Here is a 27215-nt window from a genome sequence, read left to right as displayed (position 1 = left end):
AAACGGGTATAGTACCCATTTAAGTTCCACTGGAGTAATGACTCGAATGTATTTATTGGGTATCTTGAGATGTATTTGAGATATCAGATTGGGTATCACTTAAATCTTGGGATTGCTTTAGTAATTTCTTTTTTAGCCTTGTGACACGAGTTTTTAGTTTCTTAGTGTTTGCGTGAGGATGTAGTTCTTCTAACATATCTATTAGTTTTGGAATATCTTCTGTGAAGTCTTCCGCAATGCTAAGAACATCCCTCGATCCGTATGTATTTTCTAGGAGCTGTTTAAGCTGATGGCTGTTGATTATGAAGTGAGGAGAATGAGAGTCGATATAGTTTATAATAGATTCAGTAAGTTCTATTTCTGGATCCGATGTATTAGATTTGGGTTTTTTGTTTTTCTGAACGACTGTTTGGGGAAGAGAGAAGGTAGAAGTATTGGGTGGCATTTGTTCTTCTGGAGTGGCTGGGGTCATATCTTCAGCTGTTCGTTTTGTTGCGGATGAAGTTGTTGACTTAGTAGTTTTGTCCGAGGTTGGGATATTTTCAGATTGAGCAGTGTGATCTGGATTTGTTACCAGATTGGATGTGATCAAAGCAGTATTGGCGACGTTTGCACAATTTTCTACTACTGAGGAACTTTCGGGTAGAATATTATTTATTGAGTGGGAATTTAAGTCATTAGGAGATGTTTCATCCGGTTGAGATATTGACGAGATTGGAACATTATGTGTGGGTTGTGATGATTGTTGGGAATGTGGGTTAATATTGCCCGAAGGGCATTGGGATGCTACATGACCCGATAATTTGCAGGTGAAGCAGCGTTGACTGTCTAGGGCTAAAAAGATATGATATGATAGATTATCATGTGTTATTTCTAAGAATTCGGGTATGGTAATATCTGGGGAAGGAGCGATATACACCTGTCTTCTGAAGCTGAGTATGTGTTGGTATTCTGGATTTGATGCACCTATTCTAAGAAAGTTTATTGGAGAAACTAATTTTAATCCAATATTTTCCAGTAAGGTTACAAGAGTTTCGTGTGGGATCGTTGGGCTTACATTCGATAATACTAGTCTGTCTGCTGGTGAAATTAGACGTCTTGCTTTGATGACTTCATTATTGACAACAATTTGACCATGATTAGTTAAAAACTCATCAACCAGTGATTTATTGGTTAGATAAACACATATTCTGTTGTGTGAAATTCTGCTACAGAAAATTATGTTTATTGGTTTTACCGGAGGTCCCAATTGGAGAAGATAATCTTGAAGTTTTGCTCCCTGAATGGAGCCGAAGATAAGTGCCTGGTCTTTGTTAGGATACTTGTAGATATTTTTTGAGACAGTGCTTGCATAAGATGTGTTGGAGGTATTCATATTATTTAAATTATTATCTGGGTGAGTGTTGGTGGATGAAGATTGATTTGTAAATGTTGGTTGTGACATTTTATTTAAAATATTCAAATTTGCTAAGTTATTTTGTTAAATATAATTATTGTCCAAAACATTTTTCCCAGGCCGACCCTGCCTTTTGTTGTTAAAAATTCTTTATTTCGCTAGGCGAGTTTTTACTAGCTAATTACTTTTCAGTCTTGTGTATCTGATATCTAACTTCAATCAGCCTAACAAAAATCGTCTGGATGCAGTTAATATTAAAAATTTACTCACAGTTGCTCTTCTTGGTATTTTATGTCACTGCACTAGTAAAACTTAACTATTAAAAGGCTTTTATTTAGCGGTAATTTGTTTAAAGCGACCGTAAATTATAAAACGTGTGTTTACAAACAGGTCTTACAAACAAGTCCTAAATTTTTTTTAAGAAAGTAAATTAGTCAGTTTAACTTCAAATTATCAAAATAGTTATTTATGATATAAGTGTTAAAAGTACACGTTTAAAGCACGCATGTGAAAGCTTGCAGAATGAGCGATAGCGAGTTCTGCAATTCACATGATTGCCTTAAAAATGTACTTTTTAACACGCATATCATACAATATTTTTTCTACAAACGAAATTACAGGACAATATCTACAAAAACTTTTACTTGAACGTGACTGACATTCCATTTTTATATTTTTTGACATTACATCAAAATTGTCTATACGGTCAATACGAACTGCAGTGCCTTAATAGTATATTAAGTATGGAGAACGGTAAGGGTTTTATACCGATCGAAGACAATTGTTTGGAGGAGGAGCGGAGCTACGACTCCAATTATTTTCTGAGATCGGTTACCCTTAACGTTCGACATGCTTATAACGTTTTTTGCACGATTGATACCATTATAAATTATAAAATTAAACATTTTCGTCATATTGACTAGTTTCATTCATTTTATCAAGATAGATACTTTGGTTGTTAGGTAGTAACTAGGGTGCATAACAACAATGGAGAATTGAGTTTTTATTTAGTTGTCAATAATTTTAAGTACAATTTTGATTATTATAAATTAAAATATGAGCGAAAGTGAATTTGAAGAAATTGAACGGGCTTGGGAAGAAGGGTGTTCCGCAATTATTCCCGAAAAATCCAAAATCCGTTATCAAAATACCTACCAAAGTTTTAAAAAATGGTGCGAAGGCAAGAATTAAGAGATTTTTTAACTCGACGGTAAGTGAATTACTTAACGTCGAGTTGGAGTACTTACCGTCGAGTTGGATTACTTACCGTCGAGTTGCTAGTAAATGTCACCTACTGACGTAAAATCTGTCACGGTAAACAGTCAAAAATTATCAATCGTGCAAAAAAATATTTTAGAGCACTAGTGCCTTAAAGTAGCATTTTTAACGCTCGTATGGAGTGCTAAAAATTGCATTTTTAACACGGTTGTAGAAAAATACATTTATTCATTGATCTATTTGTTGTTGGTGAAACCGGAACAAATTTATTAAAATATGCACATATAAAACCTCTTTCGCTTTCCTATCGTATTCATGCATTTTATCAACAACTCACCCTATAATACAGTGTGCTGCTGTTAAAATCGTGTCATAGTTTATAAGAGATCCACCGCAGAAATGACCTAGAGAAGAATGCTGAAGTGAAACCATCCATGGATGTTTCTCAATAGATGTCTCGCTTCCACCAAAAATTCGAAAATGGTTTCCTAAAAGCGATATGAACATTAGTAGAAAGCTTGGTATTTATTTAAATACATAAACCATTATAAACTGAAAAAAAAAAGGAGAAAATTTTATTTGCTACTCAGATTATAGAAGAAAACAAATGTAATATTAACAAGAAATTGGACTTCGTAAGTTCTAGGTTTTTACCCAACGTTATCAGAATTGGAAGTCGATATTTAAACTCTTTGTATTAAGTCGATAATATGATTTCTCTAATTTTGAGTGACTTTTTAACCGGGGATGACATCAAAATCGGAATTAAATATTCGAGCTTAACTTTTCAATATGCGATGATTGATATATCACATGTACTATTTCTGCGACTACACTGTAAAACTTTCGATTACACCTTTTTAACCGGAAGTAGTATAAAAACCGGAAGAATATATTTATTCTTATCTTGCTAAGACACGTCGAGTAATATATCGCTCGTACTATTTTGACGACTTTGAAATAGTATTTCCAGTTGAAACTCTAAAACCGGAAGTCCGAGGTTAAATTGCTCACCCCTAATACCATCTTTGGTTATAAAATTTCATTCAGTACCTCATTTGTCATTCTGTCTGTTTTAATAACGAAGTAGTTATATTCGCGCAGAGATGGACAGAAGGATAGACAGACATGAAACCGGAAGTATATTATTTGTTTTCGTCTTCCTAAAGCACGTCGAATATTATATTGCTTATATTATTTGGGCGACTTTAAAACAGTACTTCCGGTAGCAACTCTAAAGCCGGAAGTCCGAAGTCAAATTTGTCATCTTTAGTACCATCCATTGGTTATAAGCTTTCATTCGACACCTATTATTGTCATTCTTGCTGTTATAAAAACAGAGGGGTTGTGTTTACAAAGTCCCTGGTACAGATGAACCTGGATAATTCAAAATTTTCATATTTATTTTTAAAATTGGTGAAAGCAAAAACAAAAATGAACCTATATTTCAATAGATATAAACGAGGATTTATACTCAGTGACATTAGAAGTGTTACACCAAGAAGGAATCATTTCTTGAACTTAATTTTTTGGCAGCACAATGACTATATTTAAAGCATGCTATGATAACAATATCAATGTTTTATGTTTTATAGTTTTTGTAAAAATAAAGTTTTATCTTTAAATTTTTTTTGTGAAAAGACCAATTTATGAAGACCGGTTGGTACAGAAATTTTTTAGTTATTATTCCTCAGTCAAATTGTATTCATTGCAAGAATATGCCTCGAGTTCGAAGACATCAAAAAACCACCATTTTAGCAATTTTGACAGGGGTAGAATTATTGCCTCTACACCGAGAGAACAATTTCTTTTCTCCTAAAACACCGATTTCTTTGAGCAATATTTCTTAAAAGTAGACATATCCTATTAACTTAAACATACCGGTTCACATATAAAGAAACGAGTTTTTTAAACACAACTCAATAATTTCTTAGAGATAATTTCTTCAATACTAAGAAATGCATTAATGGTTACATTTAATTTTCTTATCCTAAAGTTTTTATTTCTTAAATTGAAAACTACAAATATTTTGCAGTATACGGAATATAATGTTAAGTTAATCCATATTTATATTTGTGAACAAGAAATTTTATTGCAATCAAATAAATATTTTAAACCACAAGAAATAATTCTTCAGAAATACCCTTTGTAGTAACTGTGGTTATAAAATAAAAAATTTGTCATTAATGCCGAAATGTTACTTGCAAAGAGATTTTCTTCCACAAAAGAATTGCACAGATTAACTATTTATGATTTAGTCATCAGTGTTTGTCAAGATGGCGTGATATGTTCATGTTCATATTAGAGATGGATGTTGGATTTATTGGTGTACTTTAAAAATTAACGGATAATTTGAAGGTACGTACATATATAGGTATTAAATAAAAGTAAATTGAGTAATTTAAGATGTAATAATAATATGGTTGCGTATCCGAATGGTTAAAAAAGAAACATAATAGTATCTTTATATGCTTTTTAGGTATAATGATGGACGACTCTGAAATAAAGGAGCTTATTATTCTAACTGTGAAATATGCCACAATTTAAAGCAGGGACAGAATGATATAATATATAGCTTCAGAACAATATTAAGAAAGGAGTTATTAACCAACTGCGGGGACTTCCAGAAATGCTAGAACTTCATACATGTAAGTACCTTTTTAAAAATGTGTATACTTATGTATCAACTATAATAGGTTTCTTGAATGTATCGTCTTCTATAAAAATATACAATACGACGCTATATCAAACATGGCGGGTGCAACGCTGAGGATTTTTTCTGTTAATTTATTTGAGATAAAGAAATCAGTTAGTCTAAAAGAAATATATGTTTATGGTTAAGAAATGTTATTGCCGAAAACCGTGAATTAGTTAATATGTATTAAATGACTTAGATGTAAACTAATAATACTTTCCCGTAATAAAATTTCTTAATGATTAGGTATGCTGTCTCTTTTAGATTATAAAAATTAAGAAAATTATATATTATTATGTCTGCTTCAATGTTTTACATTGGTTGTATTTTCCCTCTTGTTTTAGCTAAACAATGTTTATTGTGTGACTTAATATTATACAGATAAATAACTAATATTTCATTAATAAAAAGAAAAAAATAAACAAAGATGTGTAGGTTAAATAATGCCATGTTTGAACTAAATATGGTTGATTATTATTAGTATTAATAGTTCTTATGTGAGCCGTGTATTTGTTTTTTTTTTGTATTTCCTATATTTGTCAAAATAAATATCTATATCTTTATAAAAAAAATTTTATTAAAGTAAGTTTACTCTTTCTACATAACGATTTTGTTTTAGTGAATTGCTGATATGGGCCATTCCACGAACATACGCCTGTTTTGGATTACTTCGACAACGAATATTTTACTGTGCAACATAAGGAGTACGAAAGTAAATGGCGCTAATAATTATTCCAATAAACAACAATTTTTTTTTTTTTTTTTTTTTTTTGGCATAGGCTTTTGCCATTCAGCCAGTCACAACTTTTTTAAGTTCTTCCTAAAGCAAAGAAAAGAAAGTAATTATCACTATACCTATTTGATTATCAGTAAGGAATAACATGGTTACTCGCTTCTCGTCTAGGGACCCACCAAGACATTAAATTAATACACAAACTAGACTGGGTCACGGAAAGAAGGTTTTAAACAAATGGGGTAAAACAAAGGTTACTAGTTTAACTGTGCTCACAAGTGAAGGTTACTTTTTGAAATGAATTCTGTTAAATAGTCATATACGGTTTTATTATTTAATGACAAAAGGTAGCAAATGTTATAGGGAGGAAGGATTTTATGTTTGATTAAATTTTTTATTAAGTCATCAGTTTGTTGTATATATTTTGTACATTCAAAGAAAATATGGTTTAAATCTGCTTCTTTTTGACAATCTTCACATAAATTGGAACTTAAAATTCTAAGTTTTGCTAGATGGGCTGGATAACACGCGTGTCCAGATCTCATTCTGATAATAGATGTAAATTATCTACGTGGGACAGAGTAATTTTTAAACCAAAATTCACTCGGGATTGTGGGTTGTATCAGTGCATATTGTGACTTGGAGTGTTGACTATATTCATAATATTCTTGTTTCCACTGTTTCTTTAGATCATTCTTGATTTTTATAAATAAATCTGGAATGCAGAGCTTATAATCTGTTTTCACACCAGAAGCAATGGCTTTCTTAGCTAATATATCTACATGCTCATTATACTCGAGCCCTATGTGAGCTTTAATCCACAAAAATCTAACTGTTCTTTGCTCATGGTGTAATTCAAAAATAATTTTTTTAATTAGAAGAATGTAAATATTTGTGTTTTTACTGGGTAAAAACATGGTCTCAATGGCTAAAAGAACCGACAAAGAATCAGACGAAATTGTTGCGGAGCTGTCATTGGAACTCTTAAAATACTTTAATGCTTCATAAATTGCTATGGCTTCAGCAGTAAAAATTGAAAAATTATGATCCAGTGTAAACATGTTTTCTATACTTTTTGAGGGGATATAAAAAGCGCATCCAGTGCCAAAAGAAGACTTTGATGCATCTGTGTAAATAACTGTTGATTCGGGCCAGTTTTCTAATAAATTTCTTAAAATATTGAAGCTGATTGCAGTATTTACATGGTACCTTGGTTTAATTACCGTAATAGTTTGAAAAAAAGCATCAAAATCTTCAAAGTTTGAGCTGTTATATGTATGTGAGTTGGTGTAATCAGAATATGAGAGATTCCTAAAAGCCTCACAAAGTGGAGGGGAGTTCTTGTGGATCCAATATTTATTTATTAAATCTGCATTATTAAGTTTGCTAATATTGGAGTAGAGAGAGGGGTTTCTATGACAAATATTAATCAGAAATTTTTGACTAAGATATTGTCTCCTATATCTCAATGGAAATTCGAGAGATTCAACATATAACGAATTGGTTGGAGTTGACTTCATAGTACCCAGGCAAATACGTAATATTGTATTTTGAAACACATCTATTTTTCCCAAGATATACTTAGCTGCTGAACCATACAAAACACATCCATAATCGATGATTGATCTTATGTACGATCGATAAAAAAGCAATGCCGTTTCTACATCGGCTCCCCACCAAGTTTTAGAAATTGCTTTAAGGAAATTTAATCCCTTGTTGCATCTGTTTAACATGAATTCGATGTGTAGCTTCCAAGTTAATTTACGGTCAAGAATCATCCCTAAATATTTAATTGAGGCACAGAAATTATACTCACGACTGCTTACTGTTATTTTGTCTATTTTTGGGAGATTATGTCTCGTGAAAATACATATACTGGATTTGCTCGGTGCTATTTCAAATCCATTTTCTTTGAACCAGCTATTAGAGAAGTCGTCCATTTTTCCTAAAATTTGTATGCACTTTTCGTATGATTTGGAAGATGAGTATATCAGAAAATCATCAGCATATTGTATTATATTAAAGCTGTTATTTACCATTGAAATATTGTGCAAGTCAGCTGTATACAGATTAAATAATAGAGGGCTTAAAACTGACCCCTGTGGAAGTCCTAGGTTATTATATCGAGGACCTATCAGTCTATTATTATTAGATCTCAGATAAATTTTTCTGCAAGTGTAAAAGTTGAGTATGGTTTTCGCTAATGCAGCTGGTATGTGAAAATTTCTAATCATTCTTTCCATTAGGATGTCAAGACACACACTATTATATGCACCTTCTATATCTAAACATATTGTAGGTAGATATGTATTATTGGTAAATGTATCCTGAATGTCTGTTACTAATGTAGCAATAGCGTCTATAGAACCACATCCTTTTTTGTATCCAAATTGAAATTCTGGAAGTAAGTTATTCCTACCTAACCACCATTCTAGTCTATGTTTGATCATTCGTTCTAATGTTTTTAGTAAACAAGACATAAGGGAAATGGGTCTGTACGAATCTGCTAAGTTGGAATTTTTACCTGGTTTGAGAATAGGAATAATAATTACTTCTTTAAATTCATAAATAACTGAATTATTAATAATTATGTCGTTAAATATATCTAATAAAAAGAGTTTAGCAATTTTAGGAAGAAATTGAATCATAGGATATTTAATATTGTCTAGTCCTGGGCTTGTGTTGCATCTGTTTTTGAGTGCATATTCTAACTCAGCAATTTTAAATGGTTCTAGTAAAAATTCCTTTTCATTATTTTTTGTAGTAGGTATTATAATTTCTCGTGGTTTAACAGATGGTGGTGCTATCTGGTCAAAAAATTCTTCCTCTAATGTACTGTCAAAGCATTTTGTATTCGATATTGGTTTTCTGTTTATTTTCCTGGCTTGATTCCATAAGGATGATGATGGAGTATTTTTGTTAAGGGTGGAGACAAAATTTTTCCAACTTTGTTTTGCGATTGCTTTCAGTTTTTTCTTACCGTTTGCTATGGTCTCTTGGCATTTCAAATAGTTCTCAAAATTCGAATTGTGTTTATAATTTGAAAGTGATTCTTGTCTCTCACTGATGATTTTGTCACAATCTCTATTCCACCAGGGGGGAGGGGTTCGAATTTTGTTTTTAAAAGGTTTGTACCGTGGAATTGAAATTTCTGCTGCCTGGTTGATCCCATCTATTAAGAAATTGTATTTTTCTGATATATTTTCCATTTGGTATTGCTTATCAAAAAATTGTTCTACACAAGATGTATATAAATACCAGTTGGCCTTTTTTACGTTCCACTTGCTCGCGGGATTAATCTCCTCATTTTTATTCTGGCAATTTATTTCCATGTTGATGATAAAATGGTTTGAACCTAAAGTGTCAGGATAGACGGACCAGTTTATTTTACTAGTTAGTTCAGGCGAAACAAAAGTTACATCAATGGCTGAAGTATTTTGGTCAGGTCGGGTACAAATAGTTGGTTGACCATTATTCATTACTATATAATCCAAGTCATCTGCAACTGTTATGAGTTGTTTTCCAACTGCGTCATTAAAAGTCGATCCCCAGATTGCATGATGTGCGTTGAAGTCTCCACCTATAATTGCTGGTTTACTGACTTCCGAAAAAATATTTTTCCAATCATCTACTGTGCTCTTACTTTTAGGTGATCTGTATATAGATAATATGCTTAATTCACTTTTTTCATATTTAATCTTTGTACCACAAACTTGAATATCCTTATTAAAATTACAATTTAAGTTGAATTCACTAAAAGAAATTGAATTATGAATTAATATACCCACACCGCCAAAACCATCTTGGCGATCATTTCTGATAAGATTGTAACCATTAAATCGATACTGCAAATTTCTTTTAAACCATGTTTCACTTAAGAGGAGAATATCTATTTTTTCTTTGTTTAAATAATTCATTAAGCTACCTTTATTGGCAACCGCAGATCTAGCATTCCATTGACTTATTTTAAAAGTATTTTTAAGAGACATTAAAATTTACTATTATCTACTTTATCCAATACTTGTTCTAAACCTGAAATTATTGTTTTATCGTCTATTGTTTTTATGTCTTCCAATGTACGAATGTTACTTAAAAGATTGATTATAAAAGATGACACACATTTAGCTAATTCATTTTTGTTGTCAGTTTTTCCATAGTTTGGTTTGTATGGGTTAGGAGGTAAGGGTTGTGAAGGTCCAAATGTGAATGGAAAAAGTGGTTGATGTGCTGGTGATTGCATAGGAGGGGTGTTGGCTTTTCTTTTCTTTGCTGTAGGAAGGTTTTCACTACTAGAAATAGTTTGACGGTGTGTTGAAAATTGGGTTTGTTTCATACTTATATTAGGCCGATTTAAAGAAACATTATTGTTATTTACAGGGAGTGTGGGAAATTCTTTATCATAACTTGAAAGAACAGAAAAAGGATTGTGACTGATTTGGCCGGAGAATGAATTTTCGCAATATAATTTTGCTTCTAAAAAGGTAGTTTTTTGCTCTATCATAATGGTCTTGATTTTCTTCTGCTTTTCATAAAAAGGGCAGTTTTTAGATATTGTTACATGGTTACTATTTTTACAGTGAATGCAAAACATACTTTTCTCACATTTATGATCTGGATTTTTTATTTCACCACACTGTATACAGGATTCCTGTGAGCTTTTACACTGCTTAGAGACGTGCCCAAATTTGAGGCACCGGTAACATTGAACAACCCTACCAACAAAATGCTCAACAGGAAAATAAACACGATTGAAAGCAACGAAACTGGGTAGAATATTTCCCTCAAAAGTAATGACTACAGTTTTCTTATCTACATATTCTATTGTACTTTCTTTTTGAATCCTGCGTTTTGTTCTGTATATATTTAAAACTTTTGACGTGCATTCAATATTCTCTAAAAGATAATTAACGTCAAACGTCGTATCCACGTCTCTTACCAACCCTTTCACTTCTAACAAGTGATTTGGTATATAAGCTCGCAAATTATGTTCTTTTAGAGACTTATTATTTACTAAGTTGTTAGCATCTAAACGAGAATTTAATAAGACTTTTATCCTATTCTTCCCAATACTGCGTATTTGCTGTATGTGAGTAAATTTTAACTTTTTAAATAATAAATCCCCTAAAACCATGGGGTGTAATCTTGATAAATTACTTAAATCACCAATTCTTTCAATATATACCCAGATATTATTTAAATTGTACTTATCTGACTGCAAATTAAAATGCTTTATCTCCTTTTCCTTGGACTGCAAATCATCTTTTTCCTGAGTTGTTTCACCACTAGTTTCCAATACACTATTTCCACTAGACACGTCCATATCAATTTCTTTCGTCAAAGAGGACGTCTTTAGATTTTTATCCCCCATTACGGGGTCTATTTATTTAAAAACACACAATTTATGTATTTATTTTTAAACAATCACCAAAACAAAAAGAAAAAACTAGAACTAATTAACAAGCTATTAAACCAAATACGATTACTACTAGACACGTCCGTATGGCTTAAAAGTATGCGGTAGAATGAATAAACAACAATGTAATTTGTAATTTACTTTCGTTCTTCTTATTTTGCACAGTAAAATATTCGTCGTCGAAGTAATCCAAAACAGGCGTATGTTCGTGGAATGGCCCATATACAAAGTGCTATTAACAAAAGCAGGAAAATTTGAGGAAGTTGGATTTGCCTCTCCATCCTTTTATTGTTGTGTAGAAGCCAGTGGTTTATGAGTGGAAAAAATATTTGTATGTAATAATAACGTTTTATATCTTGTTTTATTAATAAATAATGATTTTACCTTAACACAATGATTTATTTCGCCGTATGTAATATCACTTTATTTTCAAGAAATATTAACTTAACTCTAAATATACGTTTATCTCTGCGAAATATATTTCTTAACATTAAATAAATTAATTATTGATAGTAAAATAATAATATTCCTTACTAAGAAATATTATTGCTCAGAAAGAATAGTTTTCTAATGTGTAGAAAATATATTTTTATGACTAATAAAATTAATTAATATCAAGTGTAATTTCTTTCTGATAAATGGGTTTGAAGTTTGCCAGAAAGTGATGGTTCAATCATGTTTAAAATATATTTCTTTGGCTATAGTAGAATTTATTTGAAATATTTTAGAAAATTATATCTTACATACAAAGATATATTTCTTAGGCAATATGCCAAGTCGATCTTTCTTAAATATTAATAAAGTTTCTTTATGTCAAGAATTTTTTTCTCTCGGTGTAGAGATAGGGGTTTGTCGTATCGCGAAATTGGCCGTCGTGTTAATTGTACGGCAATGACAGTTATGCGAGTGTATCGTGTGTGAAAAACGAAGGTAGAGGAACATGAAGAAGACCAACTGGTCAACCGAGGCGTACCACAGGACGTCAAAATAGGCGCTTTAGACATCTGGCTCTGCGAGACCGTTTTTCACCTACGCGTCAAATCGCTGACCAATGGCTTGGAGTAGAAGGTAGACTTGTTACTATACATACCCTACTATACCGTAGCATTCGAGCCTTTGGACTGGTTTCATTCCGCCCACGACGAGTGCTTCCTTTGACTGCGGACCACTGTCATCAACGTTTGAATTGATGCAGAGAACGGCAGCATTGGGTGGCAGAATGGCATAATGCAACATTAAGCGATGAATCGCGATTTTTTTAGGCGTTTTAGGGGTCGTAAGATGATAAGACGCCGCCGTGGAGAGCGACGAAATATCGGGTTTGCTGTTGAGAGGCATCTACACAGGATAGTTGGAGTAATGGTTTGGAGGGTTATTGCCTATGGTAGCCGATCACCACTTTTGTTTATTCGAGACAATATGACAGATGCGCGTTATGTTGATGACATTTTACAAACCACTTTACTGCCTTATCTAGACGGCCGTCGAAACGCCCTATTTCAGGAAGACAACGCACGTCCTCATATTGCTCGTCGAACTATGGACTTTCTTCAAGAAGCTGGCGTTCATTTTTTGCCGTGGCTACCCCGTTCACTGGGTTTAAATCCTATCGAACATGTGTGGGATATGATGGGGAGGAGACTGTCCACTTTGCACCATCCTCCACAGACTCTGGCAGAGTTAATCCATGAAATTCAAGTTGCTTGGAACGAGCTGCCACAAGCAGACATCGATCATCTCATTTTGTCAATGCCTAGACGTGTACAGGAGTGTATTCAGCTAGGGGGTCGCCAAACACAATATTATTTTTTTTATCACATGTCAATAAAAAGTCTTGCCAATGTTATCGTTTTATTCTTGATGAAAATGTACCATGTTGCCAAAAAATTAAGTTCCAGAAATGATTCCTTCTGGGTGTAACACTTTTATAGGGTCGATTTCTCATACCTGCGGTAATCTATGGTTTAGTTAAACCAGGTTCACCGGTGATCTTAGGTTTTGTTGGGAATGCATTTCTCATTGCACGTTCATGTCAGTGCTCGTTCTACAGCTTTCGAGAAATGCCAATAGATGGCAAAAGGTAAAAAGCTCTCGCCATTTTGAAGTATCCCTTTCATACTTGGTAGAAAGTGCGACTACTATACACCCTACTAAATCATGATAGACAGACGTTTCTAGCTACTATCAGAGGCGTACGACGGGGGATAGTGAATGGTTGACCCTTCTCAAATTCTACGCCACTGGAGGAATTATTTTTTAGTGCCATTTTTGATTCCCCAATACCTTCTACGTAAATAATATACTCTTCATCGGTAACGATAAAGTCATAATTTTTGGAGATATTTGAAGTTAAATATGAAACGGCACAGTTATTTTGATTAATTTATGATATAATTCATATGATTAAAATTTAAAAATTATTTGTACCCAGTACTTTAAAACTATTTGGCGTATTCTTATCATACTTGGCAGAAAGTGTAGGTACTGTACACCCTACTAAATTAAGATAAATAAACGTTTCTACCTACTACCAGAGGCGTACGACAGGGGATAGTGTCTGGTTGACCCTTCCTAAATTCAACGCCACTGACGAAATTGCTATTTTAGTGTAATTTTTTGATTTTCCAATACTTTTTATGTAAATAATATACCCTTCATTCGTAACGATAAAATGATTAGTTTTCGAGATATTTGAAATTAAAAATGAAGAGACACAATACATTAATCAAAATAACCGTGTCGTTTCATTTTTAACTTCAAAGATCTCGAAAACTAATGACTTTATCGTTACGAATGAAGAGTATATTATTTTCACAGAAAGTATTGGAGAATCCAAAAATTGAACTAAAATAGCAATTCCGCCAGTGGCGTAGAATTTGGAAACGAACAACCATTCACTTTCCCCCGTCGTACGCCTCTGGTAATAGCCAGAAACGTTTTTCTAACATAATTTAGTAGTTTGTATAGTACCTATACTACCTGCCAAGTATGAAAAGGATACATTGGATAGTTTTAAAATGCTGAGCAAAAATAGTTTTTAAATTTTTAGATAAAACACCCTTTAACTCAGTAAGGAACAACATTTTATATAAGTGTTTTAGGTTAAATCTTCGTATTTTTTGCTAAGGTTTCCCCAGTTACTATATGGACAATTATTAATGAAACACCCTGTATACAGACTATACAACATATGAGGATGATCGAAAGAAGCTGCAGCTCGAAACAAATGAGAGTCGATGAAAAGCCCTATTGTAGTACAATATAATATTAGTTCTTATATTTAAACAAAAATAACCCTGCATCAATTACTGAGGGTTATTACCATAAAACACAACACAAATCAGAATTTTTCAATTATTTACAAAATATACAATTTAAATACAGTCGGAAAAATGAAAGAATACCCATGAACGATCACATCAATCACATATTATTCAGATTATTAATAATCTATCTCTCTCGTTTGTTATTTATGAAAAAAAAGCAGCAAATACAAAATATGTGATTTATGTTATCGTTCATGGGTATTCTTTCATTTTTCCGACTGATAATATTTTAAACATTAGGAAACAGGAGAATAGGACTAATATTGGCAGCTTACGGATAACTGAGGGAAGTCTTTAGATCAGACATTCCCATGTGCTTGAAAAGGAAGGTCTTCGATCAATGTGTACTCCCAGTTCTAACGTATGGATCAGAAACATTTACCCTTGCCAGAAAAGTAAGCAATAAAATTCAAGTCACACAAGGAGCAATGGAGATGTCAATTTTGAATATATTTCTCAGAGACAGAATTTCAAATAAAAGAGTTTGGAGAACAACTGTTGCTACAGAAGCAGTTAAAAGAATTAAGACGCTAAAATGGAACTGAGCGGGATATGTTGCTAAATTGAAAGACGGAAGATAGCAAAAAAATTTTAAAATGGCACGATGCTTAAAGTAATCGATCCAATAATGTGGTTGGACGACACCAAGTGCATCCAGTACAACTGGATTTAGGGTGATCAAGATCGGAATGGAATTATTTATGGGAGACCTATACTCAGTAGTGGACTCAAAATGACTAATGATGATGATGATGATGATTTAAACGCTATAAAATTTAATATATTTTAGATACTTTAATACTAGATTGAATTGGCTGCTTAGTAGATCCTATATACAGGATGATTGATTAGTAGGGTAAAGCTCAATAGCTCCGCTATAGTAATAGATAGCAATAAAAGTTAATAACAAAAATTTTAGCCACCTTTGAGCTTCACATTACAAAATTAGTGAGAATGTTACAGGGTGTTCGATAACACAGTGGCAGACCAAATTTTTGTTTTTTAAATGGAACACCCTATATTTTATTTTAAATTCGAAATCCTGTTAACTTCTCCATCACAAAAGTTTGTTATATTATACAGGGTATTTACAAAGATATAACCAATTTTATATGAAAATCGTAACAAGTTCAACTCCCTGTATAAATAAAAATAAGCAAAACAACAATGGTTCATTAATGCCGTATTTTTTAACGTATTGTCAAAATTTTCAAGAATGGTCGATATTTCTAATTTTCTTTATATCAAATACAGGGTGAGTCAAAACGCAAGTACATTATTTTCTCAGTAATTTTAAATGCAACACCCTGTATTTTATATCACTATTGAAAAGTACCATTACCGTACTTTAATTTTTAGATAACATTCCCTATGTCTAAATTTATTAGTTTTCGAGATATTTTCATTTTTCAATGGACCAGTAGCGTGGCCACCCAAATAACCAGAATTTAATAAACTGGACTGATTTTTTTGGGGTTACGTTAATAATGAAGTTTATAAAATACCTTCAAAAACAAGGGATGAGATGAAAAATAGAATACAAAGTGTATTTCGATGTGTTAATTTACAAATGCTCCGTAGAGTAAGTAGCTCATTCAATGATCGTTTTTAGGCGTACATAAATGTGTTATGAGATAATTCTGAACACCTTATGTAAGTAAATATTAAAAATATTTTATTAAAAGTAGCTTCTAATTTTTTCAAACATTTTTTTTTGCAAAATGTATTACTGATAAATTATGTTTCGTTCTTTATTTGTTACATTGTTACATTTGCATAAAAAAGTAATGTTTAATTGTCTTCACAAAATATTGTATTTTGTGTTTGTGTGTTTTTTTTTGTAAAATTTATTACTAATTTTCTTTGTTTATTTGTTTCATTTACATAGAAAAATAGTTTTTAATTATTTCAAAAATGTTGCATGTAGTGGTTGTGTTTTTGTTTGTAAAATGTATTACTAATAAATTATTTTTATTTCTTTATTTGCTACAGTGTTACATTGATTACCGGATTGATAATCGGTAATCTTCAATTGTCAATTCAGTCATGGCTTACTTAAAATTTAGATAAATTTAAACACCTAAAACAATTTGCTCTGAAAAATGAAAATATCTCGAAAACTAATAAATTTGGGTATAGGGAATGTTATATAAAAATTAAAGTACGTTAATGTTACTTTTCAATAATGATATAAAATACAGGGTGTTCCATTTAACATAACAGAAAATAATGTACTTGCGTTTTTACTCACCCTGTATTTGATATAAAAAAAATTAGCAATATCAATAATTCTTAAAAATTTTGACAATAAATTAACAAATATGGCATTAATAAACCTTTGCTGATGTGCTTATTTTTATTTATACAGGGAGTTGAACTTGTTACGATTTTCATACAAAATTGGTTATAACTTTGTAAATACCCTATATAACATTACAAACCTTTATATTTTTGTGATGGAGAAGTTAACAGGATTTCGAATATAAAATAAAATATAGGGTGTTCCATTAAAAAAAAAACAAAAAGTTAGGTCTGCCAGTGTGTTATCGAACACCTTGTAACATTGTAACTAATTTTGTAATGTGAAGCTCAAAGTGGCTAAAATTTTTGTTATTAACTTTTATTGCTATCTATTACTATAGCGGAGCTATTGAGCTTTACCCTACTAATTAATCACCCTGTATTGACAGAAGATCCTTTATAATCGTCTTTCTTTCTTTCATTGATGTAGCTACGTTTCACATTATAAAATGATATTTTTAACAAAACTTGAAGGAGTTCTTGAGTTCCAGTTGTTCTGCCATAAATCGTTTATAAGTTTCTTCCTAAAGTCTTTCTAGTCATTCTTTTTTAGCATGTTTTACTCATGGATGTTTTCATCTAGGGTGGTTTCGCAAGTTGGTCCATTGCTTCGATTCACTTACTCCAACGTACGATGTTATCCGGGTTGAAGAATATTAGGGGAAGTTGGAGATCAGAACGTGCCACATAGTAGTTAAACTCTTAACTACTGACATGGATGTTTCAGGACGTAGACTCTGACATGCGGTATGTCATACCGTTACCCATTCTCCTTTGTTTTCAATATAAATTTGTCTTATATCATTGTATTTGTTTTTACAACAACTACGAAACGATTCTTCACACTGTTGTAGAATAAAATACTGCTCCAAATAAAATTAACTTTATTTTTTAAGAAAATTATGAACGCATGCATAATATTAAAAAACGCTGGACGGAAGGGCCGCCCGAGAACTTTATCGTACCGATCTATTATCGTTATCGTACTAGATACTGGCATTCTATAAAAATAACAAAGTTACTCGTTATTTTAATATTTTAGAAACACCTTGTATACTTGAAAATATTTTATGGTTCTACGCATCATTAATTCCTGCATTTGAGAAAATGTTCGATGCCATGTTTCGGGGACACACTATAGATGTATAGATTATTGCATAAATCAATAGAATATTATAGTCATACTTTCATTTTAAATTAGTTCATTTTTCTGAGAAATTAATAGTTTACAATATCTGCATTTCATTCTATTTCAATTACGCCAGTCAATGCGCGAGATTAAGAACCAGATATTACATTCGAATTCTATCCTACTGCATGGATTTTAATGAAATTTTGGGAGTAGCCCAATCTCCTAATTCAAAGTCTATCCTATTTACTATGGCGCGGGGGTGGAACATGTTTATTTTAGAATTACATGGAGAAAAAGAAAGATTTTTAAGAAAATTTAAAAATGCATTCTATAATTTGATCACATTTTTTACAAAAACCATTCATTTTAAACCCGTTCAACTTTTTGAAAGTAGAAATCACACTTTATTAAAAGGTATTGCAGAAGAAAAACAATGCATTTAAATTCTGGTGGATGAGGGGTTAAAGGTATGTACTTCTCATTTTTCCTTAAAGTACATTAGTCATATATTTTTTTGCACCATCTCTCGCTTAGTTTGAATGTAACCGACATTTAACGGTGCTCGTTTTAAAGGCCTTTTCAAATACTACAAAGGGCGTTGGTAGCATTATACACCTAAAACCTACCGTTCCTCTGTTATTTCAAGTTGAATACACCAATTTGAGCATGCACCAAAAAACAAACTCTTTTCACCTACCATATCTCTTTTTGTATTCTAAATAGAACATTTGCGAAGGAACGAATCTCTTTGTTATTTATAATCTAAAAAACGTTTTATATAGTGTTTTTAGTTCGATGCATAGTTTTTAAGGTATTCACAAAAAACCGTCCGAAAAGGTATCATTTTTCAATGAAAATGGCCAATTTTGTATTTTGTGGCTAAAAAGTATTGAGTTCTCAAAAAAAAGTATAGACCATCGATGTAGTAGGATGGAATTCGGATCCAAATACCCTCATTGACTGCCCTATAATAATGCTCTGCTATGATCGCCTGAGAGAGGACACACATAAGATTATAGCAAAATTTCTATTTACTGTAACTTTTTGAGTTTTTGAGCTACAGCAACGAGCTTTATGTCATTGGAAAGGTAATTTTGCATTCTTTCAAAATATCTAAAAATATACAGTGCATATCTAAAAAAATTAAGATTTTTTTTTTCATTTTCGTTTCAACCGGAAGCCGTATTTTGGGTAAAATTTTTTGTTATAATTAGTGTGACCAACTCCAATTCAGTCCAATTCGGGACAAGGCTGAAAAAAATACCAGAAATCCGAGACTTTTCAATAAAAATCGGGCCATTTTTTTTGTCAGATCTTCAATATCATCATTTTATTGATTATTTAACATTTTTATGTTGTCAATGATATTTTTGATAGGACTAAGCCACAATTGGCTGTAATAATTACATTTTTCTTAGTTTTTTTTTAAATCCGGAAATCGTTCTCAAAAAAGGAAAATCAACTGATGTTGAATTTTCATGTAAATAGGTATTATAACCTTAGGTTAATATAAAAATGTAAGTGTCATACAATTGTGGCTTCTTCTTCTTTTGGTGCCTATCCGTATCGAATATTGGCGATCATTCTGCCTATAATTATTTTATTAACAGATGCTTTAAATAGATTAGTTGTTGTGGTGGAGAACCAGTTCTTCTGGTTCTTTAACCATGATATTCTTCTTCTCGCTATACCTCGCTTTCCGAATACTTTGCCTTGAAGGATTATTTTCAGTAATCTGTATTTATTTCCGTTTCTCATTATGTGTCTGAGTTATTCTAACTATCTCTTTTTAAATGTAAACATCACTTCTCTTTCTTTCCCCATTCTTCGTAGTATGGTCTCGTTGGTTGTCTTGTCCGTCCATGACACCCGCAGAATTCGCCTGTATAGCCACATCTCGAAGGCTTCAAATTTTTGATTGTTTATTAATCCCATCAAAATATAATTGTCAAAAATTCCACAAGAAAACAACTTCAGAATATTTTTGTGTTGATTACTTCTTACTATCATATTTGTCGCACGACTTAATTTGCTTAACAATGAGAAGAAAACCTCTAATTCTTAGAAGAATACATAATGTACTAAAAATTTGAAAATAAAATTATTTTACCAAAACTTTGAAAATTCGGATGTCCCGGAAGCCTTGTCCGGGACGCCGGGACACTACTTCGTAATTCGGGCCATGTCCCGGATTTTTCGGGCTAGTTGGTCACACTAGTTATAATAGATAATAAAGTACCATATATGTCTGCAAAATTTCAAATTTTAGTTTCTATTACAAAGGAAGTTACGGGTACTCGAATATTCTTTTATAAAAAATTCGTAACTCCCCTCCTAAGGGGAGTTAAGAAATCTTACTAATGTCATTCAATTTAGCGATAGGATATAAAAAATATATCGAAAAATAAACAAATTACTTGGAGCCATTTTTGAGAAAATCTAGTTCAAAGTTATGTCAAATTTTGACCCCTTAGATATAGGCAATCCATAACTTTTTCTGAAAAACGATAATATTCTTCTTATAGCCCCATCTTTAGGCTATCTAACGACTTTTTCAAATTAAACTTGTCTTAAACAGGTTTTTAGACAGGTAGGGAAATGTGTCGGGTGGGGGGTCAGCCATGTTGGTCGCCATTTTGAATTTGGAAATGTCAAATTCCGTATTTCTATTTACCTGTCGATGAGCTAATGAGTTAAATTTCATTCGTTTCGGTCAAAATTTGCAAAATTGGGCCCAAAATAACCCCCCTATTTCGGCCCCCCTTTAAGAGTTTTTTTTAAAGCTTAGTTTCTCGACAAAATTCTCTTAAACTTACTCATACCGAATTTCATCAAAATCGGTCTGGTAGTTTTTGCTGGGCGGTGGCGACATACGTACGTACGTACATACTTCCGACATGTTTTTTTATTTGCTTTTTAGACTCAGGGGGACTCAAAACGTCGAAAAAAGTGAAATCTGAAAAAAAATTTTTGCACGATCCTATAACTTTATCTATTATACTATACTACGTATGTAGTACGATAAAGTAAAAATGGTGGAGGTTCTTAAAAAATCCTTTATAAACTGATAAATCAACAATAGTAAAATAGTGCTTTCCACTTGAAGTTAGAACAACTGGATGAATACTGCCACTAATAGCGAAAGCGAAAGAATACACTTACACTTGTCTCCTTTAAACTATAGAAACGTAAACACTGACATGCGTTACGGTGATATCACAAGAAAACTTTACGTCAAAGTAGCTCAAAACTAAAGCATACTAAGGCCGATGCCACATTATGCGTTTTGACCGGATGCGTTGAAAACGCATCCGTTTCCAACGCAACCGGACCGACCTGTCACACTATGCGTTTAGTCTGGTGCAGTTTGTAAGCGCGTACCGATGACTCAAAACGCATCCGTTTCCAACGCAACCGGACCGATCTGTCACACTATGCGTTTTCACCGGATGCGGCGGAAACGCATCCGGTCAAAACGCATAATGTGGCATCGGCCTTAGACGGTAGCACTGAGGAGCAGGTACAATTACACACCGCTTGAAGGTACACAGATGGTGTTCTAGAAATATTTTATAATAGTATGATAGAATTGGTTCAAAAAATGACATAGCCCAGACATCCAAAGTGAAAGTTATCCTCCAACACCAAATTGTTCTATATGGTAAAATATAATGTTCAGAAAAATTGAGCGTCGGGTTTGGGGGGGGGAGGGAGGAGAAATCGGTAAATTCGTAGTTTTTTACGGTTTTCGTCAATATTTATAAAACTATGAGGTTTAGCATGAACAACCTTTTATACAAAAATGTTCTACATTAAATTTGGAATAAAAAAGGCCCTATACATAATCCTTCTAAAATGAACGGTTCCAAAGTTACGGAGGTAGTATAGTATAATTGGTCCAAAAAAAAGGCCTAACCCCAAATAGAATAGACATCCAAAGTAAAAGTTTTCCTCCAAGACCAAATTGTCCTATATGGTCCACATATTGTTCAGTAAAAAGTTACACCATTTTGAGCGTCCGGCTTGGGGGGGAGATGGGGGAGAAGTCGGTAAATTAGTAGTTTCTTTACGTTTTTCGTCAATATTTCTAAAACTATGTTTAAGCGTAAACAATGTTCTATACAAAAACGTTCTACATAAAAATTAAAACAAAAATGGTCCTATCCATAATTGTTATAAAATCAACGGTTCCAGAGTTACGGAGGGTGAAATGTGGAGGTTTTCGATACTTTTTATATTTTTTGGGCAATTGATGATGATTTTGGGTGGTAAGGTTGACGTTTCTTCAAAGTCTTATAACTAACATACCATTGGCCACTGAAATAACAAATCCTGTTAAAGAAAATTTCTTTCAATCAGTAAAAATATTATAAATTGCCCAAAAAATATAAAAAGTGTCGAAAACCTCCACTTTTCACCCTCCGTAACTTTGGAATCGTTGATTTTATAACAATTATATATAGGACCTTTTTTGTTTTAAATTTGATGTAGAACATTCTTGTACAGAACATTGTTTACGCTAAAGCATATTTTTAGAAATATTGACGAAAAACTTAAAAAATTACTAATTTAGCGATTTCTCTCCCATTCCCCCCCCCCCCAAACCGGACGCTCAAAATGGTGTAACTTTTTACTGAACAATATCTGGACCATATAGAACAATTTGGTGTTGGAGGAAAACTTTTACTTTTAATGTCTGGGTTATGCCTTTTTTGGACCAATTATACTATACTACCTCCGTAACTTTGGAACCGTTCATTTTAGAAGGATTATGCACAGGGTCTTTTTGTTTCAAATTTAATGTAGAACATTTTTGTATAGAAGATTGTTCATGCTAAACCTCATATTTTTAGAAATATTGACGAAAACTTTAAAAAACTACGAATTTACCGATTTCCCCCCCTCCCCCCCGCTCCCCCCCAAACCCGGCGCTCAAAATGGTGTGACTTTTTTCTGAACATTATGTGGACCATATAGAACAATTTGATGTTGGAGGATAACTTTCACTTTGGATGTCTGGGTTTGGATCTAGCTATACCATACTATAAAACACGTTTTACAACAAAATATATTTTCGGCAAGGTATGACATAATGCATGTCAGTGGTAAAGGGTTAAGATCGATGTACTAGAGAATAGTTGTGATTTACTTACCTTACTATAGCTAATATTATATTAACTTAATAAAATATGAATTTTTACTATATTAATTTAATATTATATGAAATCTTAATATGCTATATAATTAAAGTAAACTAAAAAAAATTAAAAAAAAATTATTGAACACCAGGGTTTGAACCGGGGACCTCTCTACTGAAGTCGAATACTCTACCACTGAGTTATATCCGCTGTTGACTAACGTACTTTACAACGGGATTTAAATGTCATTGCATTATTTGCATTTAAAATGGCTTAAAATTCAAAATAAAACTCAAAGCTTCCATGTAGAAGCTGTTGAATATTGCATTATCATAGAATTCTGACCTATTCTGAAAGTTTGAGATGTCTAGCTAGTCGAAAGTATGTCTACAATCGATTAAGTACAAGATTTCCGAGACACAGTGACAAAGAATAAATGAAGTAAGTATAAAAACGTTTTAAAATTCTTAAACAGTGTGCTATACCTACTAAATATAAAGATAATGCATAAGATTAAAATGGCTTAAAATTCAAAATAAAACTCAAAGCTTCCATGTCAAAGCTGTTGAATATTGCATTATCATCGAATTCTGACCTATTCTAAAAGTTTGAGATGTCTAGCTAGTCGAAAAGTATGTCTACAATCGATTAAGTACAAGATTTCCGAGACACAGTGACAAAGAATAAATGAAGTAAGTATAAAAACGTTTTAAAATTCTTAAACAGTGTGCTATACCTACTAAATATAAAGATAATGCATAAGATTCAAAAACTTATTGCTCACCTGCATATATAGGGACGTTTTCAAACAAAAAAAGAAAAATTAATATCACAATAAACCCGTTATGAATAAACATGATAAAATTTGAAAATCTATCAAATTTTACCTAAATATTCAAAAACATAAAAGTAAATGTAGATGCCTAAAAATTGGTCTTTATATAGTATCAAAAGCGTATATTTTTAAAAATTCGTGACTTTTGGAAAAATTATACACGAAAAAATAATTAAACTGAAACTATTTATAACAATAGATAAAAAATATCGCTGTTAAAGTTTTTTATGGGCGTCATAATAATTTTCATGATTTCAGCAATCTTACCATAAAATAAATATTTATTCATTTTATTTTATAGATATAGCATTTATACGCAAGAATTGCGTCAACCTATTATGCAATGCAAAAGTTGCGTTAAAGCCTCAGTTTCCTCGAAAGCGGCACCGACAAACTGAGAACGTAACATTGCGATGAATGACGTCATAAAAAACTGTACCATGCAAAATAAGAGCGGTGGTTTCCAAGGATGCGTTGGAAGCCACCGCTTGCTGAGTTTGCACATTCCATTGGCGCAGTGAAGAACCTTGAATTTTTCACCGTAATCTGACGTAATTCATCACAGTGTTACTGTCACAGTTTGTCGGTGCCGCTTTCGAGGAAACCCAGGCTTAAGATGCCACATCAGCGCGTCATCAATATTAGTTCGGGAGATAGTGTCACACCCTTTTTGGAAAGTTCTGCGAAACTTTGGCCACAGTGCGTCGGCATTTTTTGACATATATTTGACACTAACTAAGATGAAGGTTCAATATTGTGACAATATACTCATAGGTACGATAAATGGAAGTAATAGAAAACAATTTTATTATAAGTAAATAAAACAAAATAAATGAAAATTTTATTAAAAGTCTGAATTTTGGTTTTTTATTTAAATTTAAAATTTAATTTTTAAACTACATATGATATTTCTAGAATAAACAATCCTCCTAAAACTTTATATACTCTCATTAGAATTCGAAATATTTGTACGTAAAATATACTTAGTCGGGTCGCTAAACTCAGATATAACTGGCTAGTGATTTTAATAGGTAATTTTTTTGTTTTTGGCCAATTTTCCCAAAATTGGCAAAATTACTAACTACTTAGTATTTTTTTTTATTTAAACTCTCAATTTATTTACAATCTGTAAAACAAGTTACAAGGAGTAAATGTTGTGACCACTAGTGTAGGTGACTTGGAGAAAATGATTCATTAATCATTTTCTTTACAAATATTGTACATAGACATAAAATTGTTTGTCTCTGGAAATATTTAGTAATTATTAACTATTTAGTAATTTTTTTTGTCAATTTTACCAAATTGGCAAAATTTACCAAATTGGCAAAATTACTTACTAAAATGGCTAGCAGTTGTGTCTGAGTTTAGCGAACGGACTATACCTACAAAACTCACGGTAACCGGTCAATTGCTCGAAAATGAATTGCTCGACATGAAAATTGCTCGAAATACAAATTGCTCGAAAAAAAAGAAAATTATATATCTAAATATTTATTCATAATAATACAAAATATAGACATAAGAAAGATATTTTAATTAGGAGAAATTATGTGATATTCTACGTATGTAATCGTAATTGATGCTGAAATAGTTATTTATGAAACAGTTCGTGAAGTACGCTTTTTTTGAACGCACGCGATTTTTAGAGTACGAGCGACAACGGAGCGAGTGCTATAAATCGCGCAAATTCGCAAAAAGTACTTCACGCACAGTTTCATACAATGTTTTATCTACGATAAACAAATAAAAAGGCTGTAACTCTTCGTCACTGGAATTCATTTCTATTCTACAATTTTTAGAACTTTGACATTTAAAAATTCTAACTACTTTCAAACCACAAAACTGTCAAAACTTGTTGTAATTCATTGCTCATATTGTCATCACCATGACAACGCGAAAGTTAAGGATTGTCACCATGACAACGCGAAAGTTAAAAACAGTGCGAAAAAGTAAATCCCATTTAAAATACATAGTTCCTTCACGCACACTTTAAATCCTTCACGCACTGCTATCTATAATGACAGTTTTCACAAACTAAAAACTTATACTAGTACATAATATGACATAGAGTAGATAAAAATATTTTTTCTACGGCCGTGCTAAAAGAGCCACTTTCACGCACGCATTTCGTTTCCGAAGTTGCATTTTCCCGCAAATTTTCCCACACGGCGTGCGGGAAAGTAAAATACCTTGTAATATGGCATTATAATATATTATAATACATGCAGTAAACTAATATTTAGATATTATTTACTAATTTATTTCAAATTTATCTTCTTTTGTTGATGTTTTAATGAAATTAGCGCGATTATTTCATTCATAGGAGATTCTGACCAATAGAAAGCTACAGAAATACAAATAAACTGATAATTTTTGATAATTTCCCGTCGTCAAGTATATTACGTCCGATGCCCTTCGTTGCTGTAAAAAAATACATTCAGTGACATTAATGACAATTAATGTTTTAAAAATTATTAAAGTGATGACTTTCTACCGACAAATATTTATAACAACTGTGTACTTAATTGTACTAATTTGTACTTACATAAATAAATTACAATAAAATGTTGGTTTTGAACAGTTTTATTCATGAAAAAATCGCAACAAATTGCACTCGATCTCTAAAATGAATATAGAATTTTAGAGCTCTTGTGCAATTACTACTGATAGTTCGATGAAATAAAATTATTTTGGCATAATATTTAGTCCAGAAAGCCACTGCGCATCCGCTAGGATGCGCTGGCTTTTTTAAGTCTAGAAAATATTCTAATTCGGATTTTTTGCACAATCTTACTCAAACTTTAACAAATTTGCATGTTGCCAGGACCAAAAGGTGGTCAAAAATTTTTTAACCTTTAACTACCCGCGCATTAAGTTATAACATAACTACACGCGTGGCGTACTTTGTACGCCACAAGAAAATACACTTAAAAACAGCGGATTTGTTTATTTTTTTTTTTGAAAAAATGAACTTAGTTGTTTGTTATAAACCTTATTCGGCATCAGTGAATACTTGGAGTTCCTTTTC

General features: G+C 32.2%; 1 protein-coding gene across 2 annotated transcripts in view; it reads right to left on the bottom strand.

The window, feature by feature from the left end:
- The window catches only part of LOC126879031 (trypsin-like), an 83961-nt gene extending 59656 nt beyond the window's left edge, over nt 1-24305 (bottom strand). For both annotated transcript variants that reach the window (XM_050641913.1, XM_050641914.1), the window contains exons 1-2: nt 24137-24305; nt 2952-3102 (exon numbers count right to left, since the gene is read on the bottom strand). In XM_050641913.1, coding sequence (XP_050497870.1) covers nt 2952-3102; nt 24137-24209 — 224 coding nt within the window. In that variant the 5' untranslated portion in view covers nt 24210-24305. The remainder of the gene's footprint in view (nt 1-2951; nt 3103-24136) is intronic.
- Nucleotides 24306-27215: the final 2910 nt, after the last annotated feature.

Source organism: Diabrotica virgifera, chromosome 1 (genome assembly GCF_917563875.1).
Source record: "Diabrotica virgifera virgifera chromosome 1, PGI_DIABVI_V3a".
Taxonomy (NCBI): Eukaryota; Metazoa; Arthropoda; class Insecta; order Coleoptera; family Chrysomelidae; genus Diabrotica; species Diabrotica virgifera.
The sequence above is the reverse complement of the archived record's forward strand: the minus strand, read 5'-3'. Positions and strand labels throughout refer to the sequence as shown.